This window comes from Telopea speciosissima, chromosome 1 (genome assembly GCF_018873765.1).
Source record: "Telopea speciosissima isolate NSW1024214 ecotype Mountain lineage chromosome 1, Tspe_v1, whole genome shotgun sequence".
In the NCBI taxonomy this organism is placed as follows: Eukaryota; Viridiplantae; Streptophyta; class Magnoliopsida; order Proteales; family Proteaceae; genus Telopea; species Telopea speciosissima.
The window spans coordinates 27333840-27349444 of NC_057916.1; the positions used below are offsets into that span (position 1 = coordinate 27333840).

Consider the following 15605-nt stretch of genomic DNA (forward strand, 5'->3'; position numbering starts at 1 on the left):
TATTCCGCTGTTGGGTTGTGTCGCACATATTTCTTGATGTACGCTGAGATGTGTGCGGTACAGCCTAACCCTTGGATATCCCTTGGGTACTCTATGGGCGCTGAGCTCCCTGGAGAGGAGCCCGATCAGATCTGGATCCTCTACTACCGAGCTCCGGCAGGATCGTGTTGCCCAGATACGGCGCTGCATGCAAAGACCGCCTTATCCCCACTCGGGCAAGGCGTTTGGACAGGGATAAGGCGAACATTGCACACAGTGCCGTATCTGGGCAGTACGGTCCTACCGAGCAGCTCGGCAGTAGAGGATCCAAATCTGAGCCCGATCCCCCTCAAACCCTAGTGTTTTTTTTTTCCCCCAATATATAAAACCCCTCGTGTATTTTCAATGGTGGAATAAAAAATATTAAATATCACATCAACATGTCAAAAACAATTTTTAGAACTTTAAATCATATCATAAATATATAAAGGAAAAATTGGGTGGGACTGAAATTTAACTATGGGCGATGATTTGGACAATTAATCTAAGGGTGTAATTGAACCACATTCTTGATCCGTTTGGTTTCAAGCAGGGGGTTTATGAAATGGGTAGGAACCGAATTAATGGGACCAATGGAAACAAAAAAGCCGGATTGAACCTGATAACAAATCGAGACAGGACCGTAACCCAATAAAACCCAAAACCCTAAAATAACAGGATTTTCCTTTTAATACCCTTATCGATACATGCATACATGAAACCAGACCAGACCAGAGCCGCTAATAGACCAATTGCAAATCAATAATAAAAAACAAATAAGAAACAGACCAAACAAGACCGAGATAAAATACTTCCTTAACATTCTAGTTTCGGGTAGATCCAATAACATATCAGAACCGGTTCAACCCAACCGAAACTAGACCTAACAGGCAACTAATTTTCTTTAATTAATCCATAAATACGAGCATCAACGAAAAATTTAAGCAGTCATTGGAGGCATATCTAACGGTCAACGGATGATTTCTATGAACTTCGCCAATTCTATAACAAGGAAGGAAATTTTATTAAAAATTAAAAGAGGATCACCCGGGCCCGCCAACCCTACTTACTCCCACTCATATGGTGACAGCACCAATCCTATGATCCTACCCTTGTGGGCGAAAGTCCACAACCGGCCACTGTCTTTTTTTTTGTGGTGTCCACTTTCTGAGAAAACCATATCTGATCCCTCCACTTTAATCCGAGAACCCGAATGAAGCTCAGTATATCCTCTCGTGATCCCATCTGCTTTAATTTACAATACTGTCCCTTTCCCCAAACGGCGATGCATTTCGTGAATGTGTATAAACTATAGCGTGTTTCCATTTAGGTAAATGGGTATTTCAGTCATTTTATTAAGCAGACGAAAGCATATTCCTTTGAAGGCTCAAGGGTATAAGGGTAAGTTCAGTCAGGCGTCTTCGGTCCAACCGTTTATCGTCTCTTCAGCCTCCATAAAATCTCATCATCCACCTAAACCTAGGCCATTCTACAGTTTTCTCTGAATCGTTCTATACTTCTACTGTGTTTTCTTCGCTTTCTTTCGTTAATCAAAATGGGCAGAAAGTTCATCGTCGGCGGTAACTGGAAATGTGTAAGTTTATCTGTTGAACTGTTCCGTGCTCTTCTCGATGAAAATTCCACAAAAGTTTTGATTAACTAGGATCTGTTTAATCTTTCAGCCATTTTTTGTTTGTTTTAAGCTTAATGGAATGTTTCTCGAGGGGAAGAGGAGTAAAATTTATATCTTTTATTACTCGGGTAGATCTCGTTTATCGATCATTAACCACAACCAAATTTAGAGATTGGTTTCATCGATTTGATGATGGGATCCGATGTCAAAACCTGTTTCCGGGTTTAGCGTTTAAGATCTGTGTCGTCTGAGAGATCCGTGGCGCCTGTTGGCATTTCAGCCGATTTTCGAACCATTTTTATTTCTGGATTCGACATCACAGGGTTAGATAAAGGAGTTGTCAGAATTTGAATTGCCTTCGAGCTCTTGATGTGTTGATCACTACTGTTTGTATTAACTAGTTATGATTTGGATTGAATATCTTCACAGAATGGAACTAGCGATGAAGTTAAGAAGATTGTGTCCATGCTGAATGAAGCCGAGGTTCCCTCTCAAGATGTTGTAGGTATGTGGATACCGTAACATCCTCTTCGATTTGATTTGCCTAATTCTTATTTCAAATTTTCACTATTTCACATCGAGATCTGTACATGCTTCGGTCTTTACACCAACTACTATGATAAAAACTCTTGTGTGCGGGTGCAATGCATGGGAAGGGGGAGGGGAGCCTTGAGGTAGTCTTAAACTCATGTATCAATGTATCTTGTGTCGATTTCAGTATTAACTAGTGTCACCTGACAAAAGAAAAGTAGCTAGTATCTGATAAAAAACACCACTAGTTAGTATCTGATATTTTACTCTTTTTAATACAAAGAAGAAAAATCATTGTGACTGTTCCACTAAAAGCTGTATAGATAATTAAGATACGAGAGGTAGGATGAATGAAATGGTTATTCCAATTGTGTTCTTATGTTGTTCACATCAATGGTGGTTTACAAGATATAATTTTATTTTTTAAGTTGAAGTTCCTGGATGGACATGTAAACAACTTAATCAAGGTTGTGTGTATACAGGATGTAAATTCATTAGGGAAAGGATATATGCTCTTCTAATCCTCTTTGTTCTATTTGAAATTGTTGAGAACAAATTAGTCTTGAAACAATTTGTTTTAGTAATGGGAGGTAGCGGTACTTTGTGTATTTGTTAAAAATAAAAGTAACACCACCACACCTTATTGTGTTTGTGTTGGATATGAAGTAGCTGTTTGCAACTCTTACAGTATGCTAGTTTTAGCTGTTGTTTTTCTGATAACTAGTGTGTGGAAGGTCAGCTTCATTAGTTTGGTTGAATATTAATAGCCTGAAAGTATTTTTGACTAATCATTAAGCAATAATGTTGATCTCAATACTTTTTTTTTCCACTTTCAATATCAACTGGGCGAAATTATTCTTCCTCAGTGTGCATTTTCTAATCAATCTTTTCCTCACCCCCTTTGTTGTTGTTGTTGTTGTATGCTAAGTTATTTTATTCTTCTGGATCTTCAATTTATTAATATTGTTCAAACTTGTTATTCTTCCAGAGGTTGTGGTAAGTCCTCCATTTGTGTTTCTTCCCATGGTAAAAAGTCAATTGAGGCCAGACTTCCAAGTCGCTGCACAAAACTGTTGGGTGAAGAAAGGAGGTGCTTTTACCGGTGAGGTTAGGTATGTTTCATTCTATGTCATGAACTTTAAAAGACTATTATGATAAACAATTCTAATATGGATATTTTGTCTAAAAGCATTGCTAGATGGATTTGATGCTTGTGTTGCATGCTATATTCTGCACTTAGTATTCGTTATTGAAGTAGTAATTGCTATAATCCTGTCTCCCCTTAACCTTAGATGTCTTGAGCCTTTTGAACCATGCTGTTAGCTTCAACTTCCCTTGGGTTCTATTTTGTTTAAGGCTTTAAGCATGTGTGGACCGTGTGGTGTATAATGTGTTCTCTTATTTTCAACTCCTAAATTTTTTTGCAAGTTATCATTTTTATGAGGATGTTTTCAGGTTAGCATGCAGTTATCGTGTGGCTTATCATTTGTCTATGTTGGAACTTGGAATACAAAAGGTTTACAGCAGCTCATATATTTTTCTTTTTGTCGGACCAATATACTCTTGGCTGTTGTTTGTATGCAACACTAGCATATGAGAGTAATGATTGCTACCAAGGCTCAACTATGGTAACCAAGTTTTGATTGGAAATAAGTAGAAAAACTTGTGCAGTATTAGAAAAAACAGCCTCTCTCTCTCTCTCTCTCTCTCGCTCTCTCGCTCTCTCGCTCTCTCTGTTTCTGTCTTTAGCAGTAAGTTTCAATTAAAAACACATTTGTCTGACGGTGGCCCTCTCTTTTATTTTTATAACATCTGTTTAATTGACAGGATGTGACGAAAATTGTTTAATGATTACAAAACAAGTCAATCCTTTCTTTTCAAATTTCAATGTCTTTAACCACCTTTAATCATTTAATGATTGCTGTTTGAAAAACAAGTGTGTCCTTTCTGTTAAAGGTCTCTAATAAACCTTTTTTAAGGAGTAATTCTTTAATCTATGTTTTGCTGAGTGCTGGCACTTATCAGGACCTTGTTTTGACCCATCCAAGCCTGTTATCGTTTGGCTTAGGTTGATCCCCTCTGGAGTTTTTCATCTTGCACACCTAATTCACCAACCTTTTGTTGTTTAGTTAGACACATAGGATACATTGTCTTGAGTGTAATTAGATTGATGGAGTATTGATTTAATGAAACCCATTGTGATGGTGTTGTTATTCTTGACCCTGAAGACTGAAGTATGAGTAGCTGTTGTTGTGTTGAGAAGCATTGCTGCAAGATAGCAGCATGTAATGACTGGTGAAAAAGCCACTCTTTCAGTGAAAAGAAATACAAATCTTATACTTGGTTATCATGATGCTTGGATAGAGTTTGATACTGTAGCTCTTACCCTTTCAAGCAATGTGCTATTATACAGTTGGGTATTACTAAATAGGGGCTTTTAACAAACTTTTGAATTACTTTGTCGAACAATCAAAGTTATTCAAGATCATGTTTTATTAGTTATTTTTGTGCTGTTACTTAATGAATAGGCTTTGATTGTATTTGGTTTTTTCTTCCCCCTTTTGTGTGCGTGTGTTGGGGGGGGGTTAAATTTGATTGTATTTGTTGCTGGATGGAAATCATTCCTGTGTTGTTTGTTTTTGGTTTTTCTTTGCCTTTGCTAATTCAATTGTATCAATGTTTTTGTCCATTTGTTGCTAATGCATCATGCAGCTGCAATTCATTCATTACTAAGATGTGAAGTTTGCATTTCCTTTTGATGCAGTGCGGAGATGCTTGTCAATTTGGGCATTCCTTGGGTCATCCTTGGTCATTCTGAAAGAAGGGCTTTGTTAAATGAATCAAATGAGGTAAAGCTATTACAGTATGGTGAATGAATACCTATTCTCTACTGGTGAGCAGTGTAGCGGATAAAACTGCAACCTGCCTTTTTAGGTACCCAATCTAGAGCAGGTGTTAGATACTGATTCCCTCCAGATTTGTTGAAGATAATGCTTGCTGATGCATGGTTAGTAGGGATTTTGATTATGTATTGATCCAGTGGTCTTGGTGTGCTTACATGCCCTTGGCCTCAATATTAGTTGCTTCCATTTATTCCATGCAGCCACATGACTTGATAGCCACTAAGTCCAACTGTTTTTCCACCAAAAGGGAAATTTTCATTGAACGCATGGAGAGCAATTGCTCACTTGAGCTTCAATTGATAAAGATATCTGTTAACTACTAGTGCTGCTGCTTAACCAACATGGTGTGAAACATATGTGAGACCTGTTGTACATAAGAGTATATGACATTCAAAGATACCATCATCCACAATCCTATAAGTGGTTATTGATGCCAGTTATTTATGTATGTCATTGCAGTTTGTTGGTGACAAAGTTGCATATGCACTTGCTCAAGGATTGAAGGTGATTGCTTGTGTTGGAGAGACTCTTGAGCAGCGGGAATCTGGATCTACCATGGCTGTTGTTGCAGAACAAACAAAAGCAATTGCAGGTACGTACCTCCTCAACCCTTTAATAAAATAACTTGCTTTTACAAATACTTAATCTAATTAAGTTTTTAGAAGAAGTTCCTTGGGGCTAGGCTTAGTGATGCAGAAACTAAGCTTTCTGAGATTGGTGCTGTGGATTCAGTACTTTACCTCTGGATTCAGTGGTGTCACCTTCACCTTATCTATAGAAGGCTAGCACTTGCTAGGCAGGGGGATTTCATTGTCTGTTGGAGGCCAAGGTCTGCTAATTATATTGCAGATGTGTTGGCTAGGGTTGGAGTAGCTAGACAGGGTATGTATTTGGGATCCTATCCAATGACTTAATTCCTTCTTAGGTGAAGTCCTATCAGTGTATATATTTTATGTTTTTCTCTTTGCAGTTCTCCTTGGGTTCTGGCCTTGTTTTGGCCCTGTTGTTGTTGTATTTTTTTTTTTTTTTTTTTTTTCTCTTCTTCTCTTCATAAATTGGTTATTTATCATATGGCATCACTTAGGCAAGCACCTATGTGCGAGACCATTGCCTTGAGCCCGTGGCTCGCATTGGCATCATGATCACTATGATCCATCCAGAGTTGAGTTGTTTTTGCACCAATTTTTATGATAGTTCTTAATATAACTTGAATTAGATGTATTTCTTTTTGTGACTTATAGTAATTTCTTTCTCTTTCGCAGATCGAGTTTCTGATTGGTCGAATGTTGTTTTGGCCTATGAGCCCGTGTGGGCCATTGGAACTGGAAAGGTTGCAAGTCCTGCCCAGGCCCAGGAAGTAAGTGATCGTTTCTTTTTCCAAAGACCACTTTGTTTGTCAGCATGTTTAATGTGTGGCATTGTTCAGATCAATCCACCTGCTGGAATGTGCTTTCTTGTTGTTTAGAGCCTCAAAAGGTTTACGCTCTTGACGAGCAGAAAAATATAGGGTTTGTTGAAGCTGTTCTGGTAGTAAGTTGAAACTGCCGTAAAGGAGTTTTATGAACTAAGGTCTATTTACTGAAGAAATCAATAATAAAGGTGAGGAGGCAATTGAGATATTATTTGACTGAAACGGGGTTATTAAAATCACGAAGTTTCTGTGACAAAGGAATTGTTGCATACAAAAGTGTGAGGTGGATTTTATGAACACTATAAATTTGTGGGAAAGCCAGGTGATCACACCAGGGGCGGTTTCAGGTTTGGGTGTTAATTTGAGTCTTGGCAGATTAGTTTTTCAAGAATTGGAAAATGTGAAGAAGCTCTGGACTTGCCCCCAAATTCAGTAACAATGTTCTCTTTGTTGGTTGGTAGGCTTCAATGACCCATCCTGTTGCCCTCAACCTGATTAGATTTAAGATTAACTCTTAGAGGTTAAGGTCATGGAAGTGTGATCGCGAGACACTGATATATTAACCACTGGGTGGAACACCAGTCGTTACATAAGTTAGTGGCATGCCTTTGATTCATCCTTAACCTATAATATCCCAGTCTCGTCTATCCCTGGAAGGCTGGAAGCTCTTTAATTGGTTGTCCATCCCTTCCTTTTATTACTGGAACATTATCTTTAAAATGCCTTGTCTGAACAGTTGAATCATAGCCTGCATTAATCATGAAACTCACAAGATCAAAGATGAAAACAAGTACTTAAGAGTGATGATGCTTCCATAATCTGGCTACCTTTTCTTTTAAGCGGGATTGTAGAAATTGGATGCAGAGATCCAACAGCATGACCTTTCTTTTGTATACCTTTTTTTTTTGTCTGGTATGCTGCCATTTTGATTCCCAGTTGGTTTATGACATTATTAAAAACTTGGCATCTTTTGAATCTCCTATGACGATATTAAGAGTGAATAAATTAGTTTTAAAAGGTTTGAGTGTTCTCAAACAGAAAATATTCAGCCATGGCACAATGAGCCGCTTGGTGCAAGCCTTGCATAGCTTTTAGGATCTATGAGTTGACATATGTGATAGTTTGGACAATTAAGTCTACTAAAATTTTGGCCTTGAGTGTTTCCTGTGTTGGACATGTCAAATGGTTGTGACCCTGCATTGTATGTGCTCAACCTATTCTATACTAATGTGGGTAACTCTTTTCTTTTTTTTTTTTAACCTTTGTGTTTGCTATAATACCTAAATTTTGTAAATTGCAAAATTTATACGGGCTCCCTGTCAGAGATTGATTCTTCAATGGCACAATGTCTCTGACTGTCATATTTTCAAATTAATGTATTTTTTTTATATGTAACAGGTGCATTTTGAATTGAGGAAATGGCTTCAACAGAATGTTGGTGCTGAAGTTGCTGACTCAATCAGGATTATGTATGGAGGTATCCGTTTTCTATTTGCACACTCTCTCCATATCTTCCATGCTAGCAAAATGTTGCCTTTATGTTCAGAAAAGTTCTATTGGGATATATATGATGCTAAATATCCATCATGAGCAGAGTAGCAAGTAAATTCCACCTTTCAAATATGGCAAGTAGATTATTGATTTTTGTTTTGTAATAAATTCAAAATAGGATGCGGAGTTGAAAAATATTATCAAGGAAATATCAGCTCTGTTCTGTAGATTGTGCTTATGGATAGAAGGTATCTTCTTTCGTGTTAAATAGTTTAACTGTTAAGTGGTACTGCAAGGGTGTTTTAGTCATAGATATATTTTTTTTGTTTTTTGTTTTTGTGTTAATGCACATAAACCAAGGGTAACTAAATTTGCTCTAAATGGATCCATGTAGCCGACTCCATTTAGTTGGGACTGAGTTTGTTGTTATAAATACACTATGTTGCTACCGATTGGGGATTCATTGTTATTTGTTTTTGCTTTGTTACAATTGTATCAGAGCTGTGGGAGGTCGATTGTTCGATCCCTGGTTAAGTGTGAGGGGTTTGTGTTATCTGTTGTTGTCCCCCCTACGTGTTGGTTGTGCGTTGTGCCCCCTTGGTGCCACGTGCAGAGCCATGTGCGTGTGTGGGCCTGCATGTGGGAGGGGTGGGTGGGATATTGTTATGTGCTGATATACATTGTTGTGGCCCTTAACAGCTCTAACATTTGGGATAAGCGGGTTGTAACAGTTTTGTTTTCGGAAACCATATTTCCAAATCCTAATACGACTTGGAATAGAAAGCCCTACTTGAACTAGAACACTAAAGCATTCATAGATGGAAGAGGAATAGTACAAATTGAATTAAACTAGGAACTTGATTAAAGAAGTCAAATCAGATCACCAGATTAGTGTTCTGAAGAGATTCAATAACTTGAAGAATAAGAATTGTATGAAATTTGTACTGGAGAACAGATCTGGAGAAACAAAATGTAGAAGGTTCAAATGATCAATTAGAGCAAACTTGAAAATAGTTAACGTATCTCATCAGTGGAACTAGAAGAATCACAGAGAGTGTCACAATCACAGAGGATTTGAATTAGAGTCGCAGAATCAAATTCAAAAAGAAAATCTCGATCTGAACTGTTCGTATGTTGATGAAGAGAAAGAGATTTGAATCGTGGAACTTCAAGAGAACTGAGGAAGAAAATGAAGTGTTATGGCTGGGAGTCCTCCCTATGATCAAGGAGTCAACTTTAATTTATAGAAAACTCGTCAAACATAGTGAATACATGTGGCCTGTCAAATGGGCTGATTACTATCTTATATATAGAGCGTAGAAATTGATTTGGGAAGGAAAGTCTTTAATGAATTACAATTCTCGACTAAAACTTGAAATCAAATTCCTTACACATATAGGACCTTTACTTGTAATAAAAAACTGAAATAGGATAGAAGTAGCGTAATGTAACCAGGGCAAACAGGAAGAAAATATGTTAAAGGCTTAAAAGAGCTCATGGATTTTGACTTTTTCTTCCCCTTTTGCTCCCCATTTGAGGTAGAGGGGCCTACCACATCATGGTTGAACGCAATTAAATGGGATTGAATATACAAATCCCCTTTTGCCATGCAGCTCTACTTCCAGTCATATTTGTTGCTAAGGCAAGGCCTGATGCATTCCACTAACCTGTTAGGATCATAGTTGTCATGGCGTTTAGGCAAACAAGGAGGTTGAGGGGGTCTAAAAACTAAGAAGACACCAATTTAGAGAACAATAGGGCAGAAATAGAGAAGATCAATAACTATAAAGCCAGCCAACCGATGAGGCTGAAAAACTGGTCAAAGGCTGGCTTATACCTGCTGTACGTGTGGCTCATAAGCCTTAGCTATAACATTTAAAGTATTTAGTACAAGAATAGTAAGTCTTAGCTACTAAGTAGCTTACAAATTAACAAAATAGTAACTCCCTGGAAGATTTAGTTGCTATAACACAAAAAAGAAAGAGAGAACCAAAATAGAAACTACTAAATTGCTAATGACTTGGCAACCATTACAAAAATAGAACTAACTAGTTAATCCCATATGTGACCTAAATCCCTAATACTTGAGCTTATAGAATTGGCCCATTACAATTGAAAGCTCAAAAATACTAAGCCCATGTCCCATATAACCCATTGGCCACTCAAATTAAGCATTACTTAAATCATACTTGAACCATGGGTTCAGTTGGACCAAACAACTAAACCAAACCCAAAACAACAGGCCCATCTTCTCTACTTGCTGGAATTCTGCATCAAGGCCATTCATCTTTCTGCACTACTCTCCAGGTCTGAAGATTTTGAAAGATCTCACTATCAAGAAAACCCAATTATGAGCCTATATAAATGCCCATGTTTTGGCATGATTGGAAGATGACATGACATCCACCGGATCCACCAGTGAGTTCAAGTTTCCTGGTGGCTGCCATTTTAAATATTCACATTTTCTCAGGTCCAGACCTGTCCCCTTTTCAGCATGTTAGCAAATGTGGCGACTGGTGGATATTTTGAGTTACGTTCACTTCTAAATGATTTTGTTGCTTCTTCCATTAGCTACTTATTATTAGTAAAAAATTGATTTTAGGGTTGTAAGTAGATTTTATGTTCTTGCAAATTGATTGAGATTTTGATGAAGTTGATATTGGTTTGAGGTTTGATCTTTCTTTAATTCAAGAAGAGTTTCTTCTTGCCTTTGCTTTCTTCAGAAATTTCATTCTTTTCCTTTACTCCGCTTGTTGGAATTGTTAAGGGGAATGCAATTGTCTTTTCTATTATCATTCCACCTTCCATTGGCACTTTACAGTAGTAGTGTTATGGTAGCTTGACCCTGGCTCAATCTTTTGAACTATTTGGTAGATTGAACTTCTTCCCATCCCCACTTTGTATTCTTCATCTGTTCCTGTACTTTTATGCAGGTTCCGTAAATGGTGCAAACTGCAAGGAATTGGCAGCAAAACCTGACGTTGATGGATTTTTGGTTGGCGGAGCTTCCCTAAAGGTGATTTCCCCACCCACACACCCCCACACCCCCTCCCCCCAAAAAAAAGGCAATGAAATGCACACTTAGAAAAATAACTTTTAGGGGTACAGATTATTCCTCGGCATGTTATTGTTCTTTTATTTGATTTATATTTAGTTTCCCCCCCTGGTTTTGTTGTTTATATTTGCAATAGATTTCTGATGTTTCTTCCTTTGGCCCCCTTTTCACCCATTTGATCAGCCTGAGTTCATTGACATTATCAAGTCTGGCACTGTGAAGAAGACTGCTTAAGCTTGGAATCACTGAATCAGGTATCTTTGGTATAGATGCTGCAGTTTTTGTTCTGGTTGGATTAGCACCAGTTTTTTGTAACTCAAACAGTGCTTCAGGGAAACAAGTTCTACGTATAGGATGGATATTGTCTGAAACTGGATGTAAGCCAGCAGGTTTCTGAGAATCTGAGTATTAATAAATCTGAACTTTGCTGTTGTTTCATACCTTTGAATGCATGGCCTCTGTTTTTGCATGGATACATGGAAATGTTTTTCTTTCATTTAAAGTGGATGAGATCAGGCTTTTGCCATATTTACTGTTTAGTGTTGAAGTACCGGAGGTTAATCTTGTGATCCAATGTCAATTCAACTGGTAAGCTCTTAGGCTTTACAGTGTCCAAAAATTCCAGTTCAAGATAAGATTCAAGAGAACTTTTATCCAGTGGCTGAACTTGAATATAAAATTCGACAAATGGCCTATCAATAGAATGTTTATCCAATGGCTGAAATTTTTTTTTGATGAAACGAAAAAATTTATTACTTAAGAAAGAGTATCCACAACTGCACACATATCAGTCCGTAAAGTTAGTTGACAAGAACATTTGAGCCAGTGGCGAAGAGAGGGTTGGGGACACGGTAATATAGACAGTCCGGTAATATGATCCACTATTGAAAAAAAAGGTTCAGAACTTTCAAAGGCCAATGAGATTGGGATGGAGTTGGAAGAAGTCCAGTTATCATCGGGTCCGAGCACCAAACTTCTTTCAGCTTCACTCCTCTCTTCGTGGCAAGATCCAAACCATAGAGGATTCCCAATAATTCTGGTTCGAAGGGATGTCTACTTAAACTTTCCTGTCAACAAAAAAGGTTTGCCATGTTGCAAAATACAAAAAGCCCAGCCAGAGTACTTTAAACCTCCTATGTTTCTGAAATTGCCCCATCATGTTTCCAAACTACAAATTTTGTGGACCGTTAAAAAGAAACTTATCTTGACGAGGCTATGAAATATGGGAGATCATAATCCTATTATGATTATGGCTCGAGGCCATGCACATGATGGAGGATGATACGCCCATTTCTATGGTCAAGTGGTAATCCCAAATGAGTAAAGTGACTTGAAAGCCAGTCCAAAGTTTCATAGAATTGGAAAACTACCATAATAGCTTGTATAATAGGGAGAGGGAGAGGAAGAGGGAGAGGGAATTAGGGGATGGGGATAGGCCCCAAGGTGGTTTGAACTCAGGACTTCTTATTTGAGAAGTTGGTCTTTTGCCAACTGAGCTGATCCCTTGGGGTGGTGTTTGGTCTTCTTTCACTTGGACCAATTTCCATGTATTGATTGATGCCGTTGGTCACCTCTATACGGAGGCTACTGATCATGTTTTTCTAGTTTGGCAGTTGTTGGGAAGCCGTGGTGATTTTTTTTTTTCCGGTAAGAAAGCCATAGTGATTAGATTAGGGTTGAAGTCTACCATCGATGGTTTGAGACATACGATCATCCATTCGAATTGCCCAAGTGTGTTGATCAAATACCTTATGACTTCTTGCCTCCACCGATTGAGGTCTTCACCATTGTGTTGGATGTTAGGTTCTTCTTGACATAGCTTGACTTCTATTCTTGAGCAAACTACATGTACCACCCCTGTAGTTTGGTTTAATTACAAGTAATATCCTATTATTTGAACAATTACATGTACGTCCCTTGAACTGTGGTGGGTCTTACAAATAAACCCAGTCCCTTAAGATGAATCATGAAACCATTAGCCTCATCTTCCATCTCACCTCTTTCTTCTCCGGCTGCTTGCATATATCAACCTGTCATCTCCAGCGATCTGCGAGGAGTAATCTCAATCCAACGATCTTCGAGCTGCGAAAACGATGACCAGATGCACAAATCTTTCCAATCCATATCTTATAACCTAAAGATCCATCCAATTGCCATTGGAGTAAGGGATGAAGTTCAGGGCTACGGTGAAGCTCTTGTTGGAATTGTGGCCACGTTGGCCTCACTCCCAACGTCTCTTTGTGTTATCCCGTATAGCAAGGGATGTGGAGAGAATATAGGCAAGGGCGATTCCTAATGGAATGGAATTCCGTTTTCTCCAACGGATGGGATAAGAGTCTACAAATAGTAGGCTTCTAAAAGAAACTAAACATTCGATTACTTTAGAGCCCTGAAATCACCTGGAAACCGTTTCGTTTTTGTTCCCTCCATTGCTTTCTGTTTTTCTTGTGTATTGAACATGAAACAGGTATCTCCATTGACGCACATCTTAGCTGATTGCTGATCTGATACACGCTGACGCTGCTGTACTCCCAAGAGTACTAAACTGGTATCAGAGCGCGCCGATCCTGGTTTGGGAATTTTTTTTGGACTTGGTCGCTTTGCTGTTTTCTTCTTCTGAAGCATGGTCGCACATACTGCATCCTTCGACCCACTTGTTTAACATCCGTTTCAAACCACCGTCGATCCTTTCGCATCCCTGTTTGGGATTTGTCTTACTGCCATCCCTATTTGGGATCGTTCACCCAGTTGAAGCTTCAGATCCGCTTCACCGAGCCGCAGATCTACAACTACAAAAGGTTTTTTTTCTTCCTAAACCGGGAGAGAGAAAGAGATAAAAAAAAAAAAAGGGGCCGTTGCCGCTGTCCTTGAGGAAGATCAGAAGCCTGAAGCCTGAAGCCGCTATCCATTTTCGCCGTTGTCCATCTGCCGACCGTTGCAGACACTTTTAAAACTTGAAGTTCTCCTCTTCAACCCTTTATCCCTGCCGACAGAGAGGTAAGAAACCACGTTTTTTTTTCCTTTCTTTTGTAAATATTGAAGGGGTATGTGGGGTTAAATATAATAATGAGAAAAGAAATTTATTATTATATTAATATGTGAATGGAGAACAAGACATATGCATGCGTGCATTTATGATATACATATATAATATCACATGAATATCTTATTTGAATATAATATTGATACTATGACATATGGGTTGATGTCATTACTTTATGTCTTTTTCAATATGATGTTTGGCATATGGCATCTTTATTATATATATTTTTTATGTTTTGTCTCGTTTTGCAATATTGAGACAATAACTATTGTTTAATTTGATTAGTTAATGATACTAATCCATCTACTGAGATATCAAGCTCTTATGTTTTTTATGATAATTGGTAAGAGGAATAAGCTCCACTATAATGTTTATTTTGTAAAGGATACATTATGGGTTGTTTGCTTTGGTATAATGAAGATACCGTATTCCAAGAAATTACATGATGAATGGGCTCTAGTTATGTGGTATTGCTCATTTGGCGTACTTACCAATTTCACAGAACATATTGCAAGGCTTAGCATTGGACTTTTATTTTATTCTATGCAAAAGCTTTAACTGGAACAATATAATCATTTGTCCAAATTGATTAATATTATTATATTAACTTCACATATGATTATATATTGGGACTCTGCATATTCCAATAATCTGTTAGTAGATTGAACATGCACTTGGAATTGTGTAAGTAAAGTTGTCCAATTATGATTGAAATTAGACTGGACTTAATATCCATTGGAACAATGTGATGTGATTACTTGATAGTCCATTTAAGTGAATCAAGTGTTAGACAACATGGCCTAGGTATCCCAATGATAATAAATTGATGCAATTGTTTGATGGAATTGTTATTTGTCTTGCATCATTTATGTTGATAAGATGTTCAAAGGAATTTTTTGGGATCTTGCTGATTATATGAGTACAAATCCCATATACTGTCAATGTATTTTTGGTCCATGTTTTGAGCAGGACAAGCACAGTAGCCTAATATATTGGATTATATAAGTGGTATTGAAAATATTATGTATTGATGGTCATATTATGCATATTTTTAGTAAATGATCATTGGTGGCCATGGTATTGTATTTGGCCCTGGAATCTTATATTTAGCATGACAACCTTAATTTATTTGAACCCAATCATTGTTCACTTGGTGTATCAATATAATGTCTAACATGAGACATGTCTTGATGAAAAATTTGCTACATCGAAAATTGGACTATAGTCACTGATGGAATGTCCAATGGATTGATTGGAATTTTTTGGTGTTCATAATTTAATGAACTTTTGACATCGAATTTTAGTTATTTGACATGTCAGTGACGTTGCCGAAATTAAATTGGAAGTCAAACAAAGTATGTTGAGGTTGGTACGATCTCAGTCTTTGTATGTGGGCTTAGTTCTTTTGGACTAGTTACATGGCTATTCAAGCTAAATGGCATGTGTATTGAATGATGCCTAACTGATAGAAAATTAATACCAATTTTATGGATATTTTGAAAAAAATGCTCAAGATGATT

At 37.7% G+C, this 15605-nt stretch overlaps 1 protein-coding gene across 1 annotated transcript; it reads left to right on the plus strand.

Moving 5' to 3' along the window:
* The first annotated feature begins 1476 nt into the window (after positions 1–1476).
* Positions 1477–11482, plus strand: LOC122640023 (triosephosphate isomerase, cytosolic). The gene is made up of 9 exons (XM_043833119.1): positions 1477–1612; positions 2081–2156; positions 3171–3294; positions 4947–5031; positions 5545–5677; positions 6348–6442; positions 7895–7973; positions 10921–11003; positions 11226–11482. The coding sequence occupies exons 1-9, from the start codon at positions 1574–1576 to the stop codon at positions 11274–11276; spliced, it is 765 nt and encodes a 254-aa protein (XP_043689054.1). The 5' UTR covers positions 1477–1573; the 3' UTR covers positions 11277–11482.
* Positions 11483–15605: the final 4123 nt, after the last annotated feature.

What these genes read in the sequence shown, in the direction of transcription:
- LOC122640023 (XM_043833119.1), top strand. Translation starts at nt 1,574, where the DNA reads ATGGGCAGAAAGTTCATCGTCGGCGGTAACTGGAAATGT. An exon ending in GCTTTTACCGGTGAGGTTAG is followed by an intron (nt 3,295 to 4,946) that starts GTATGTTTCATT and finishes CTTTTGATGCAG; the next exon opens with TGCGGAGATGCTTGTCAATT. An exon ending in ACAAACAAAAGCAATTGCAG is followed by an intron (nt 5,678 to 6,347) that starts GTACGTACCTCC and finishes TCTCTTTCGCAG; the next exon opens with ATCGAGTTTCTGATTGGTCG.